The 12343-nt window shown below is 40.0% G+C and overlaps 1 protein-coding gene across 1 annotated transcript; it reads right to left on the bottom strand.

The window, feature by feature from the left end:
- Positions 1 to 284: 284 nt before the first annotated feature.
- lman1 (lectin, mannose-binding, 1) lies at positions 285 to 11742 on the bottom strand. The gene is made up of 13 exons (XM_034602908.1): positions 11482 to 11742; positions 9548 to 9702; positions 8468 to 8575; positions 7798 to 7859; positions 7346 to 7445; positions 6763 to 6886; positions 6316 to 6374; positions 6014 to 6146; positions 5580 to 5767; positions 5129 to 5205; positions 1598 to 1760; positions 791 to 915; positions 285 to 696 (listed from the first exon to the last, which is right to left on the bottom strand). The coding sequence occupies exons 1-13, from the start codon at positions 11699 to 11701 to the stop codon at positions 660 to 662; spliced, it is 1551 nt and encodes a 516-aa protein (XP_034458799.1). The 5' UTR covers positions 11702 to 11742; the 3' UTR covers positions 285 to 659.
- Positions 11743 to 12343: the final 601 nt, after the last annotated feature.

Genomic DNA, 12343 nt, shown 5'->3' with positions numbered 1-12343 from the left:
TCAAATGTCCAGTAGTTTAAATACCGAACTGATAAAAATCTAAAGATTTTCTAATTTGCAAGACGGCTGTGACTAAGTTCAGCCCCATTGATTCCTGTGTTTATGTAGTTATATGTAAACTACAACTCCTTTTAGAAAGAATCCATAAGTGTAAAAAGTTAATAAAAGCTTTGTTCTTGTGTTATTATGCAGCAGTGTAATGTAAATTGTTCAGGTGGAGGATATGTCGGATTCTGACACGTCTGACTCGATCAAAACAGAAAAACAGAAGCAGACATCGGCTCTTTGAGTTTTGTTCACCAAGTGTTCAGCAGTCTTTTATACAAAATTGCACAAGTCAAAACACAGGTTGATTTTGTCTGTTTTCGGGTTGGTTTCGTGGAATGGGACTGTGGCAGATTCAGCTTTTCAAAACAAAATCTACGGATCTGACTGATCAGAAATACTGCAAGGAAGTTATAGCATCATGATGGAAGTCTCACACTAGCATTTATACACAATGATTGATCAAATTAAAAATCTGCAATTAATTAAAATAAACTCCATCGACAAAACTATTCTTTTCAAGTAAAATAACTTACAATCTGAAAATATTTAAACCAAAAAAAATTACCAAAATGGACATTCCCTCATTTACACACTTTCATTTCAGAATTTCATCAAAAGAATTTCTTTGCTGCAGCTTCTTGTTGACTTCTACGAGAGGGAAAAGGAGAAACAGAGAATTCATTAAAAAGCCATCGATCTTTTAAGCACACAGAAAGGAACAAAAAAAATTAAAGTGTCTTACTTGTACATGATGTAGCAGAAGAACAGGACTGATTGGATGATGATGAAGATTATAAAATGAATGGTGGATAAGCAGGAAGGCATAGGAGGCAGGTCAGGGCACTTTACAATCTTCTCAGCAGGATTCTGCAGGTGGAAACACACGGAATAAGATCAGGATTCAGTAGAGTGAACTCTTCTAACTGCCTTAGTACTTTTTAGACAGGAACTCATCTAAAAAGTGTGTCTGGGCATTTTCCGGAGTTTGCCTTTCACAAATGAAGAATGCAGCAGGAGGTTGCCGAGTCAGACGCTTCGCAACAACAGGAAACATCATTCAGGCAAAAGAGTGGTGTTTGGGTAGAAGGAAGGGATTTATCAAATTTGCTGTGGAAATCTGCTGATGTTTCTGTTTACAGCACATCGACACCAGCGTCGGTCCTTATCCCCAAACACTCTCGTATCTCAATGTCTTTCTAAGTTCTCAGAGATCTTTGTCTGCGTCTTCTACGTGTATGGCACCTTACAGATATTTGCATTCTTTTAGTTTCGTTAAATTTTTTGCATTTTTGCGTCAGTCGCTGTTGGAAACGTCATCAACACACCCACTCCCTCTCTGTGAAGCTTCTGGACATTCTCCTGCCGTGTTCTCACATGGGCTCACTTAAAAACGTTCCCGACATTCTACTGGGGACTAGCAGGACAAGTTTGGACAAGATTTTGTCATTCTCACTTTCAGCAGCTCTGGAAAATTCCAGGGAAAATTCGGGAGTTCAGTGCATGTCTGCAAGTAGCTGAAGTGTCAGTGAGTCCAGACTCTGATCTGTACCTGAGCACTGCGCTGCACCAGGTGATCCACGTCTCTTTTGACCGTGTGCAGGTGTTCCTTGATTTCGTTGAAGTGCTGAATGGTCTCATATGTTCCGATACCAGCTGCGTTTCCCTGGTGCTGGGCCGAGCCGATCTGTTTCAGCGACTCGTGAAAGGAGCTTCTGCGGAGACGAGGACACACAAAGTGATCACAGTCCCTGTAGACGAACACTATGACTGTTTCAGATAAATCTTCAGTCCCACAGCCTTTGAAAACCCAATAAACATGTCAACAATACAGTCTAGTCTGTTTACCTTTCACAGTCTGATACATGCGTTGAGTGAATTCATGTTTGGAAACAGAACGTACAGTATGCTGTGTGGTATCATTTATTTACCATCATACAAATAGTCCAAAAATTAATCTTTTAATCCCTATTCACAAGAGGCTGCATATTCTCAAAGTTTGAAAAACAGAAAATTACCATCTGATAAAAGAGGTCATGATTGCTAAATTAATCCCTTATAAAAACATGTTCTTACAACAGATTACAAGTACAGGAGGTTAATAAAAAAAAACACAGAGGAACACTATCTGGAATATGTAATCCAGACTCTCGTCATGATGCTAAACCCATCTAGGGCGTTTTCAGTATGGTATATGCCATTTATTGTAGGATATACACATCCTGTTATGTTTATGGTCAATAAAAACAAGTAATCATTTTTCTATACTAAAACGGTGGCCTGTTATGAATCAGGAGCAGAGCCAACATTCTGGAAAGATAATATTTTGTTATTGTTTTGTGTCACTGCAACTGTCTCGGCCTGATTCTCGTATTTTTTTAAGTTACTAATTGTCAAATGTCCGTGAATCAGGACCTCGAACAGACATCAACATGCATGATCGATCACTGCTGCCTCCAGTCCTCTGTACATCTGTGTCTTTACTTTCAATTTCAGAAGTAAATGAGGTTAAAATGCAAAATAAACCATTCTGAGGAGAGAATGAAAATGTCTAAGCTGGGATCATATCTCTCAACAAAATGAAATTTCTCAAGGCTGATTACTTACAGGGAGGAAGCAATAAGTTTCCTTTATCATCTTAAACACATCTAAGACGATTACAAAGAAAAAAAAAGTGACTTGACAAATGAAAGGAATTCCAGCAGCGTAAGTCCTGATTGTGACAAGAAATCAATTGGAAGGAAACTGTGTTTTGCTGTGTATGACAGATGTATTTAAAGACGACTAATCTGATAAGGACAAAAATGGTGCTAAGATGTGGCCTTTTCTTGCTCGGCCACATGGCTGCGGTCTGAGAGGACGGCTAGGGATGACATATTAACAAAATCTAATTTGTTTCACATAGAGAAGGGGGAGAGGACAAACAAAAATCTCCCTTGAGAAAGTAAGTGAGCATTTATTAAAGCCGACATCTAATCTTTATTTACCACAACTGACCCATTTATGAGCGGAAAGCCCTCCTTGGAGTCTCGGATGAAGTCCTATCATCAACTTGGGTGTTTAAAAAGACGGGTCAGGATAAACTGAGAGCTTAATCTACAAGGTAATACAGATCAGTCGCTCACATTAGCGCACAAAATGAAGCAGCTGCCGCCTTTTTGCCGCAGGTCTGAACTTATTTAACGTGTCAATCAGCTCATTCAGCTCCTCTTCCAATGACCACTCTGATAATGTGCTTTCTGGAAATTAAATCGTTAGAGAAACTCCGTCTTTCCCTGCCATCTATAGGATATAATTCACTTATAGAGGCGTCTGTGTGGAATTAAATATATGAGACAAGTCAGAGTCCATGTGAGTTATGGGTCAGCGATGAAATAAAGAAAATCATGTATGCAGAGTCAATTGAGGATGAATGTCCTGTTGGATTTAGGGCATATAAACAGCTTGGTTCTTTTATGATACATGAGACTAAGAGATTAATGTTACATGAAATAAAATCTTTAATATCTTGTGATTCTGATTAATTCTTCATGCAGATGGTGGGTTAAAATTAAGAAATGGCCACGACAGGTCATTTACTGAATAAATTAACACTGTTGATTTTTGAAAGGTCACAATTTGAAGAGGAAAATAAAAAACATTTAAATTTTCTCAACAATTACAAGCTGAGCTAAAAGTGAAGCTATAATTAAACAACTAGCTGAATATTTTATTTAGGGAAACTAAGGAAAATAATGATTAAAATCCACTCACTAATCTTTGGTTTTGAAGATGACTACTTCTTCTTTTTATTCTTTTTTTAAATCTCTTGCGTGCTCACAATGACTAAGCCCACAAGCACCTTACACGAGCCGTACAAAAGCACAAATATGTTATTGACAAAATAAAAACGCTCCACATCAAAAAATTACATTCTCTATACCTAATCAGGCTTACTCACGGTAAGTACCAAAATCAAACAGTCATCTGAGTCTCTGCTGTGGAAGGCACACCATCATAAAATCTCTTAAGCTGTATTATCTTGGCATTAAAATCTGTGCAGGCTGTGATCTGAGAGTGATAAGGAGAGCGTTTTTTACAGTTGAAGGGGAAGAAGATTACAGCTGGGCTTTACTGTACCTATCACACTGTGCCTCAGCAATGACAGGATTCTTATTATGTGGAATAATATATTTTAAATAAATGACTTTCTTTATCTGGGATCAGACTAAAGGAGTTCCAGGCCGATATGACCCTGATTCGAACAACCCAGAGAATCGCTGGAGAAATCTGGTGTGGAACCTGAGCTCGATACCGATGTTTGGTCCAGATTGTCAGGTGGTGTGATGGGTTACAGAGCCGTTCTTAAACCTCCCGAGCTGCCCACAGAATCATCTGGGCAGCACCGATAATTATCAAACATATTTATGATTTAAAATCAGGAGGATTATTTGTACGGTGAAACCACTCAGCAGCTGATGGTGCGGACGAACAATGGTTAACAGTCTGAGGCTAACTTCAGCTAGCATGCTACTGTTGACAGATATTTTAACGACAGTTCAAATCTAACCTAAAGAATAGATAAGAGTGACCGTGTCTCTCCATCCATTTTTTCATCCAGACTCATTTCGCCTTCTGCTTTCTCTATTTACATTACAGCAACTCTTCCCCATCCTGTTTTGGGTGATGTGCCGTTATTTTCTTATCTTGTGGAGTGGCCATGTTTAAGATGATAGAGAAGAATATCTGTGAAGATTCTCCTCATGTTCACCCGATTTCAAAATCAGTCAGGATTTTAAAAATGTATTCTTAAATTAAATTAATCATTGTATTTTTACCTTGTCAACAACACAAGCAGAGACCGGACACAAGCGGACTGAGTGTGGAGGAAGCCGTGTCTGTGGCTGGATTATCAGGCAGGCAGACACCTGCGATGTTGCAGCCACGGCATCCTGAGATTAAATATGATTTCAGGGAATTACCGGCAGGATTTCCCTTGTTTTTCTGGAGTATCACAGACTGCTCTCTTCATCTGCGGTTGCACAAACAACAGCTCGTTTTTTAGGACCGAAAATCCGCAACAATGGATGCTGTTGTTACTTACTTCAACTCGTTCAGGTTTCTGAGAACCTCCTGCTGGGTAGACAAGACGGTGCTCAACTGAGAATTGGCAGAATCGACCTAGAAGACAAATACAGCACAGCGTGATCAAACACGTCAATGTTGACATTTGATAAAAGTTGTCATAAAAACAGGTTTATAAGTTTTGCTAACCTGTCATAAAAACAGTTTATTGGAAGGAAAACACAATTACGTCACTGAAGTGAATTTTAAATGTCCATTTGCTTTTAAAGTTTTATTTCACTGTTTAAGCAGGTTTACACTTCTAGATTAACAGTGATAAGAAATTAATCTCGGGTTTGCAGAAAAATGTGGATTTCTACATTTTCATCTGTGTGAAAAGGAGAATTCTAGATGAAATTAAGTGTTTTTTTTATAATCCTGAACTGACTGTGTGGATCTGGTGTAAAAAATTTGGGCAATAAAAGGCTCACCTGTCCCGACTCGACGTTCGCCCCCTTTTTGGTGACCTCATCGGTGATAACGGAGACGTATCTGCGCTGCTCGTCCAGGATCATGGCGAGCTGCCGGTGGAGCTGTTTGATCTCCAGATGGATCCGGTTCTGGCCTTCAAACACCTGCCGGATCTCCCGGTCATTCACGCTCTCGTACAGGTCCTCAACTGAAGAGGAGAACAAGATCATTTGAAATGAAATCAACAAACCTTTTATGGGGCAATTTGGACATGCTCATGTTTTTAAGTAAATTATGATTCGGAAATTTGTATTTTTCCAAATTTTAATTGAGTTTGTTCCTTTAATATAGAAAAAGAGAAAGAGAAAAGAAATAATAGAATTTTACTCTTAATTATATTTTACCCTGTGCCTTTAACATAATTAATTGGGCCGTATGATTTCAGAACACTAACTTGGCTCTCCTTGGACGTCTGGGTGCTCTTTCTGAAACTCCTCTTTCTTTTTGTCGAGCTCTTGCTGGAAGTTCTGAAATTCCTCCTGGTACTTGTCCTTCTCTTCTTTAGGAATCTCAGATTCAGGTGGGGGCTTCAATGGAGAAGACAAAAAAAAAGCCCACTCTGAGCTCAATAGAGGCCAAGCTTAGGCTATATTGTGCACATGCGAGCATGCGCACACAGAGACACACACAGCTACTGAAAAGTAAGTTGCACACTGGACTGGGAGAGAATGAGGAGATCTAGGAAAATGTAGTTACCGGTTGCTGGCCTGGTTCTGTGAGTCTGAATAACAAGAAGGACAAGACATCATGGTCATCTGAGGGAGGAAAGAAATTCTGAATTAGAAAATGACAACAGAGAAGCTTACTGAAAATACAGCATAGTAATAACGAGTAAGTAGTATCTTGGGAAAAACCTGGTGAATACAGAGTAATAAACTGATTTTACCATAGTCATGTTAAGGTTAGTTTTCTACAACAGGGTAATAGTGAGTCAAAAACATGAGTAATATCTCAATAGGGCAGAAAATGGCAGTAATAACAGTAATAATGTGGCTCATCATCCCAAAATAATTAGGCTGTGAGGGTATATAAACTTTAATAATGGAGAAATATCACACTACTTTTACTTTGAAAGAAATAATGAGGATACGGTTATGGTGGGGAAATACCCTGATTCTTTTTGATTTATTTTTAGAGTAGTACCTGCTAAACCACCGGTGGCGGCTGAAATGCCAAAGAAGCCCTCAGGGGGAATGACCATGTTGTCAATCTTTGTGCAGAACTCATAGTCCTCTTTGTCTGGAGTGAAACCGTTGTTGATCATCACCTGAGGAGGAAAAAGAATGATACTGCAGCTGATAAAAATACTGTTGACTGTACTGATAGATCAATATGTTATATCTGTCTATATATTTTTTTCTTTAACTTCTAAGATGTCATTATCAAACCCTCACTACAAAAAAATATATATTTTTTTCTGTAATTTAGATTTTTTACACTATAAACATATACTTAGTGATAAATAACTATTTTAAAAGAAAACACAAATACGACCTAATATATAGACCGTGGATTTTTTTTTTTTTTTACATACAATGTAAACAAATGCACAGTTTTTCTGCATTGTTTATTTTGTAAAAGAAGTTTCATTTTGGCAAACCTTAAAGCAGACACCGATATGTCTGTAAGATGATCATCAGCTGATCGTTATATATATATATAATATACTGTATATAACTGATTCTCAGCATGTGCCATAGGGCCGTGTGTCTGTGATGCTTCCTACCGTCAGTGTCTTCTTGTAGTATATTATTTTGGCTCGGACAGGATACGGTTTGTTGCGGAAGTCTCGTAAACATGTGCCGAGGGCTTGTGTGGTGCCGTCACTGCCAGATGAACACAACATTGTTAGACAAAAATAGAACTAAAACAAGGCTCCACATCGTCATGAGTTGGGAAAAGCACAGTAGGATGTAGGGGTATGAACCTTTAATATATAAGTGAATACAACTTAATGTCTGTTTTTGTAAACACTCAGTTTGGAAAACACTGAACTCTAAGACAAACTGGAATTGAAAGAGTGATTTAAAGCTTTCACTGGCTCTGGGGAGATTAGGAAAAATGGAGGATTATTTACTTTCCAAGCAAATATAATCATATTTCCTAATCTTCTTTAAGTTGTTAAAAAATTTGAGTTGGTGATGACATCAGATCTAAGCGAGAGAACTGTTTACTTACTTTTGGTGGTCATAAACAAGGTTGCCATTGTTTCCCACAACAATTATGGACGGGTTATTTTTCTGGAATGAGGATGAGACGACAAGGAGATGCATTAATCCTTCACATCAAGTAAATGTATTTTAGGTAATCTCATGGCAAAATATCAAACTGGTACCTGAGCACAGATAAACACTTCTCAAATGTGACGGTAAATGACTTGTTTTACACGACAGTGATCAACAGATATATTTTTATCTTCAACACACTTCCTATTTGACTACAGCAGTTAACAATCAAACCTGAGTGGATGTCGTCTACGTCAGATTTTTTAACTGGTTGCAAAGAAAAAAGACTGAATCTGTGTTAGCTGCGAGTCTGCTCAGGTGCTGTTTACAAAGCTCCACATGAAACTCATTCAGGAACAGAAAGCAAATAATATGTAAATATGTTTTAACTGTAAAATGGCGAAACTGACTTCTGTCCACCCACACAAGCTCCAAATGAGTAACGATCTCCGTCTTGTGCCCAGTCACTGCAACTGTGCCATTGATTGTTTAAAGCACTTGAAAACTCCAGAGAAGTGTGGACGGCAGGCGTGAACGTAGCAACAGTGATGTGTTTTCAAACTAAAACGTAGCAGTGTGCAAGCAGCCTACAGAATTTTTGGAAGTGTAAAGCTGACACTGACCTTTCCATCGTTGTCAAAAGAGTCAAAGAAAATTCCAAGTCCGTTCCAGTTGTCGGCGGCTCCGTACACTGGGCCGTCGAGGCCTTGTGATTTTGTGAACCACACAGCCTGTCAACACAAAAGAAAATAGCACACATACTTAACTTAAATAATTGTTTCACTGACATTTGTAAAACAAAAGATTAAAAAGTGGTACCCTGTGTGCACGCTGTATATACGCTACATGTGTGTATATATATACCCCAATCAGGCTATGCTTTGTTTATTCATTTAATAATGCCAGATTACAGCTGGGCTTTACTGTTTATCAAATTTCAATAATTCCATTTCCATGACATCATTATACATTTTCTAACTTCATTGTGTTGTCTTATGATGTCATATGATGTCGAATAATGTTCTGATCAATATAAGATTATATTTATAATAATATTAGATTGTCTTTAATTTCTGCAGAGATAACTTGGAAGCACAATCCAACTCCTGCATCACCTGTCATGTTCCTGTCTGTGAACAACAGTCATTTCTTCTCATCAGTGCAGTTTGGCTTAAATACTGCAAATAAAAACTGTTGTTTTCCCCAGGTGTGGAGACGCTTGTCATTTCCCCCTGTGGGCAAGACACGCCTCCTGAAACAGGGAGTGCACCTTCGCTTCAGATACAGGTTTTTCCATACTTGACATTTAGAGTCTGCGAGGCAGCAGGTGCTTTATACAGTAGATCTTATACTCAGCTCCAATTACAAGCTAACTGTATTTTTCAGCATGGTAAATGTATGGTAAGGTTTAGTTTCTTTAGTGTTTTAGTTCAGTAATTTCAAATATTACATTGGATATGATAAGGTGTAAGGTTGTGGATTAAAGATATATTGCAGGGCCGTGCAGATTAGATTTGGGGATTGATTTTGATGATGCATCAGCTTCTGTAACAATGCAAACACAAAACTTTTCAGACCTTAGTCTGGGGAATATTAGCATTTGTTTTACAACTTTTTCATTTATTTAATTCATAAAGAATAACAGTCAAACAGAAGAAAGTTCTCTAGAGAGCTTTTCTCCCCGGCAGCGTCCCCCTCCTTACCAAACCGTCCGCTCCCATCCTGCCTCTTCCAGATACTCTGAAGGTCACCTCGGCCTCCCAGTGTTCGAAGATGACGGGGTTCTTCGTCCACACGGAGCCCTTCTGGCTCCTGAGAGACGGTGTGATGCGCACCTGGTCTGCACTGGGAATAGCATCTGGGATGGAGGAGAGAAGAAGGATTTCAGTGACACGTTAAGTTTGATGCTCTCTACGGAAACAATACCCTGTCAAATGTTTTTCTGCGACTTCAGCAGCATATGGGTTTGATATCCATTTCAGCCATCTTGTAGTGTTGTTTGTTTATTTTCCCCTAGTAAATTCTTTAGATACTTGAGACACAGGATATTTTCTTCTGATTATTTTTCTGTACAATCAAGACTTACTCAGAGTCACATTAACATTTGTGCACTTGTGCTGTGCTTACACCTGTGTCTGTTTGTTGGTCTGTTTGTAGGAAAGATTACTCAAAAACTACCGGTCAAATTTCCAAGAAAACCTGGTGGAGGGATGTGGTATGGGTCAGCAAAGAACTCACGAAAGTTTGGTGGTAAACATTGCAACCTTTTCACCAATTTCCTAGTGAGTAATTCATGAATGTTGATGAAAAATATCAGAAATATTTAGGGAACTGATATCGATGTGTGCAACTTGATGCGGCTTGTTTTGATTTAAGGAGACTGTTGGGCCTTGGTGGAGGAATGCTTTCTACTGAGAGCCATCCTAGTTGTTAATGCCACTAGTTAATACTTGCTGATTTTATCTTTTTAATATAATTATAACTTGAATAGGGTAGTTTGTACTATTTTCTTTAGTTATCTTTTAAAGCAAAAACTCCTAACTTTACCCAGTGGCAGTATTTCATTTATGACGCTGAAGTGCTCGTCTTGCCTGATGTAACAGTTGGCAGAATTAACTTTGAGTTTTGGCCTGTTGATGGGACAAAACAAACAACTTGTGCGTAATGGTGGCCTGAGGGGTTTAAGTTGGGGTTTGAGTCCTGCTGCAGGCTCCTTGTACATGTCAGCCTCCTGGTTTCCTGTTACCTCTGTGTAAACCACTGTTTACTAAAGGGACAACACAGAGGGGGCAGGAGAAGAAGGAGGAGATCTAGTGGACTCTAGGAGACTGGGAGGATGGCTTTCTCAAGTTTTACCTCCGCCAAAGAGTTCATGTTTTCATCTAGCGTTTGTTTGAGCCCATTAAACTTTGGTGAGGATCCAGGAATTTGTTTTCACGATGCTGTGAGACAGGGCGTTTCACAGAAAATGATTCATGTCTTGATGAAAAAACTCAGGCACATTTAGGGGGCACATACCTATGAGTGTGTGCACTTTGGTGCAGATAAGGATCAGAAACTAGTGCATTTAAATGTGGTTTCACAAGTGGACTTGCCAGAAGTTTCCACTTGAGTATCAATGTAGTTTATCAATGTGTTGATTGTGGGATTTAAACTGTAGAGTAATGTGTAGATTCATTGATAATGCTCAGACCCATTGACGCTGGTTTACAGGGAGTATCTGTAATCTCTGTATTGATCGCTCGTGTCAGCAGCTGGACGACTCGCTGTGTGATGCAAGAATCCAAAGGCCTGTTCTCTGAGGAGGAAAGTTCAATACTTCACATGCATGTGTCAGCACAGACTCCTGCAGGAGACAGAACCGTTAACGTCCTGTTTTAAACCCTGGGTTTTATACGTTCACGCGTGTGAGTGTCACAGGGACTTTGAGGTGAAGCTCGGCTGCTTAAATCAATCAGTTTGCTAACGAGGTTTTGAATGAACGACGCAAAACCGCTGTGACCACAGAATAAGAGGTGCATAGCGGGGAAAACAAGCCGCCGACGTGACGCCTCTGAGCGGACTGTGTTCACACAGAGTGTCGGTGTCGGAGCCGGAGGACGAGCAGCTGTGTGTTGACAGCTGGACACAAACTTACTTCCCGAGTGGATCCAGAAGGGGATACTGCCGTCGGTCTGCGCCAGGTGAGGACCCTTGAAGCTGTATTTGTACTCGAAGCGGCGGTGAGGAGCCTCCTCCGTCGTGGACGCACCTGAGACGATGTCCGCGACGCTGCGCTGGAATAATAACGTGGTGAGGAAAGTTAATATCAACGCAGGAGTGGTGCAGCCCGGCGGCCGCGCTGAGGACTCCGCCATGTTTGTATCACTGCTGACGTAGCGCTCAGAAGAGGGGCATGACGGGAAGGCTGGAGGGCCAACAGGGCGTTTTCTCATTGGACGGTTCCTCTCTCACTTCATTCTCTGTCTCTCTCTCTTCTCTCTCACTTCATTCTCTGTCTCTCTCTCTTCTCTCTCACTTCATTCTCTGTCTCTCTCTCTTCTCTCTCACTTCATTCTCATTCGCTCTCTTTCTCTCTCAATCTCTTTTCTCTCTATCTCTCTCTCTTTTCTCTATCTCTTCATTCTCTCTCTTTCTTTCTTTCTTTCTCTCCTCTCTTCCCCTCTATCTCTCTCGTTCTCTTCATTCTCTCTCTCTCTCTCTCTCTCTCTCTCTCTCTCTCTCTCTCTCTCTCTCTCTCTCTCCCTTCCTCTCTTATCTCTCTCACTCTCTCCCCCTTCGCTCTCTTATCCCCCCCCCCTTCTCTCTCTCCCTCTCTCTCTCTCTCTCTCTCTCTCTCTCTCTTCTCAACACAATCTATGAGCAGGGGCGTAGCAGTGTAAGTAACAGTACCGAGGGCAGCACCACATGGTGCCCCCCCTCAAATAAACAGTAAACTACTAGGGGTACTAGAGAGTACACTACATGGCTTGTGTGTTGGAGTAAGGCTTATTATAATC

This window comes from Hippoglossus hippoglossus, chromosome 12 (assembly GCF_009819705.1).
Source record: "Hippoglossus hippoglossus isolate fHipHip1 chromosome 12, fHipHip1.pri, whole genome shotgun sequence".
Taxonomy (NCBI): Eukaryota; Metazoa; Chordata; class Actinopteri; order Pleuronectiformes; family Pleuronectidae; genus Hippoglossus; species Hippoglossus hippoglossus.
This window is presented reverse-complemented; position numbering and strand designations above follow the sequence as displayed.

What these genes read in the sequence shown, in the direction of transcription:
- lman1 (XM_034602908.1), bottom strand. Translation starts at nt 11,701, where the DNA reads ATGGCGGAGTCCTCAGCGCGGCCGCCGGGCTGCACCACTCCTGCGTTG. An exon ending in AGAAACCTGAACGAGTTGAA is followed by an intron (nt 1,761 to 5,128) that starts GTAAGTAACAAC and finishes TCGTCTCCGCAG; the next exon opens with AAGCTCCTTTCACGAGTCGC. An exon ending in TGGTGCAGCGCAGTGCTCAG is followed by an intron (nt 916 to 1,597) that starts GTACAGATCAGA and finishes TTCCACCTGCAG; the next exon opens with AATCCTGCTGAGAAGATTGT.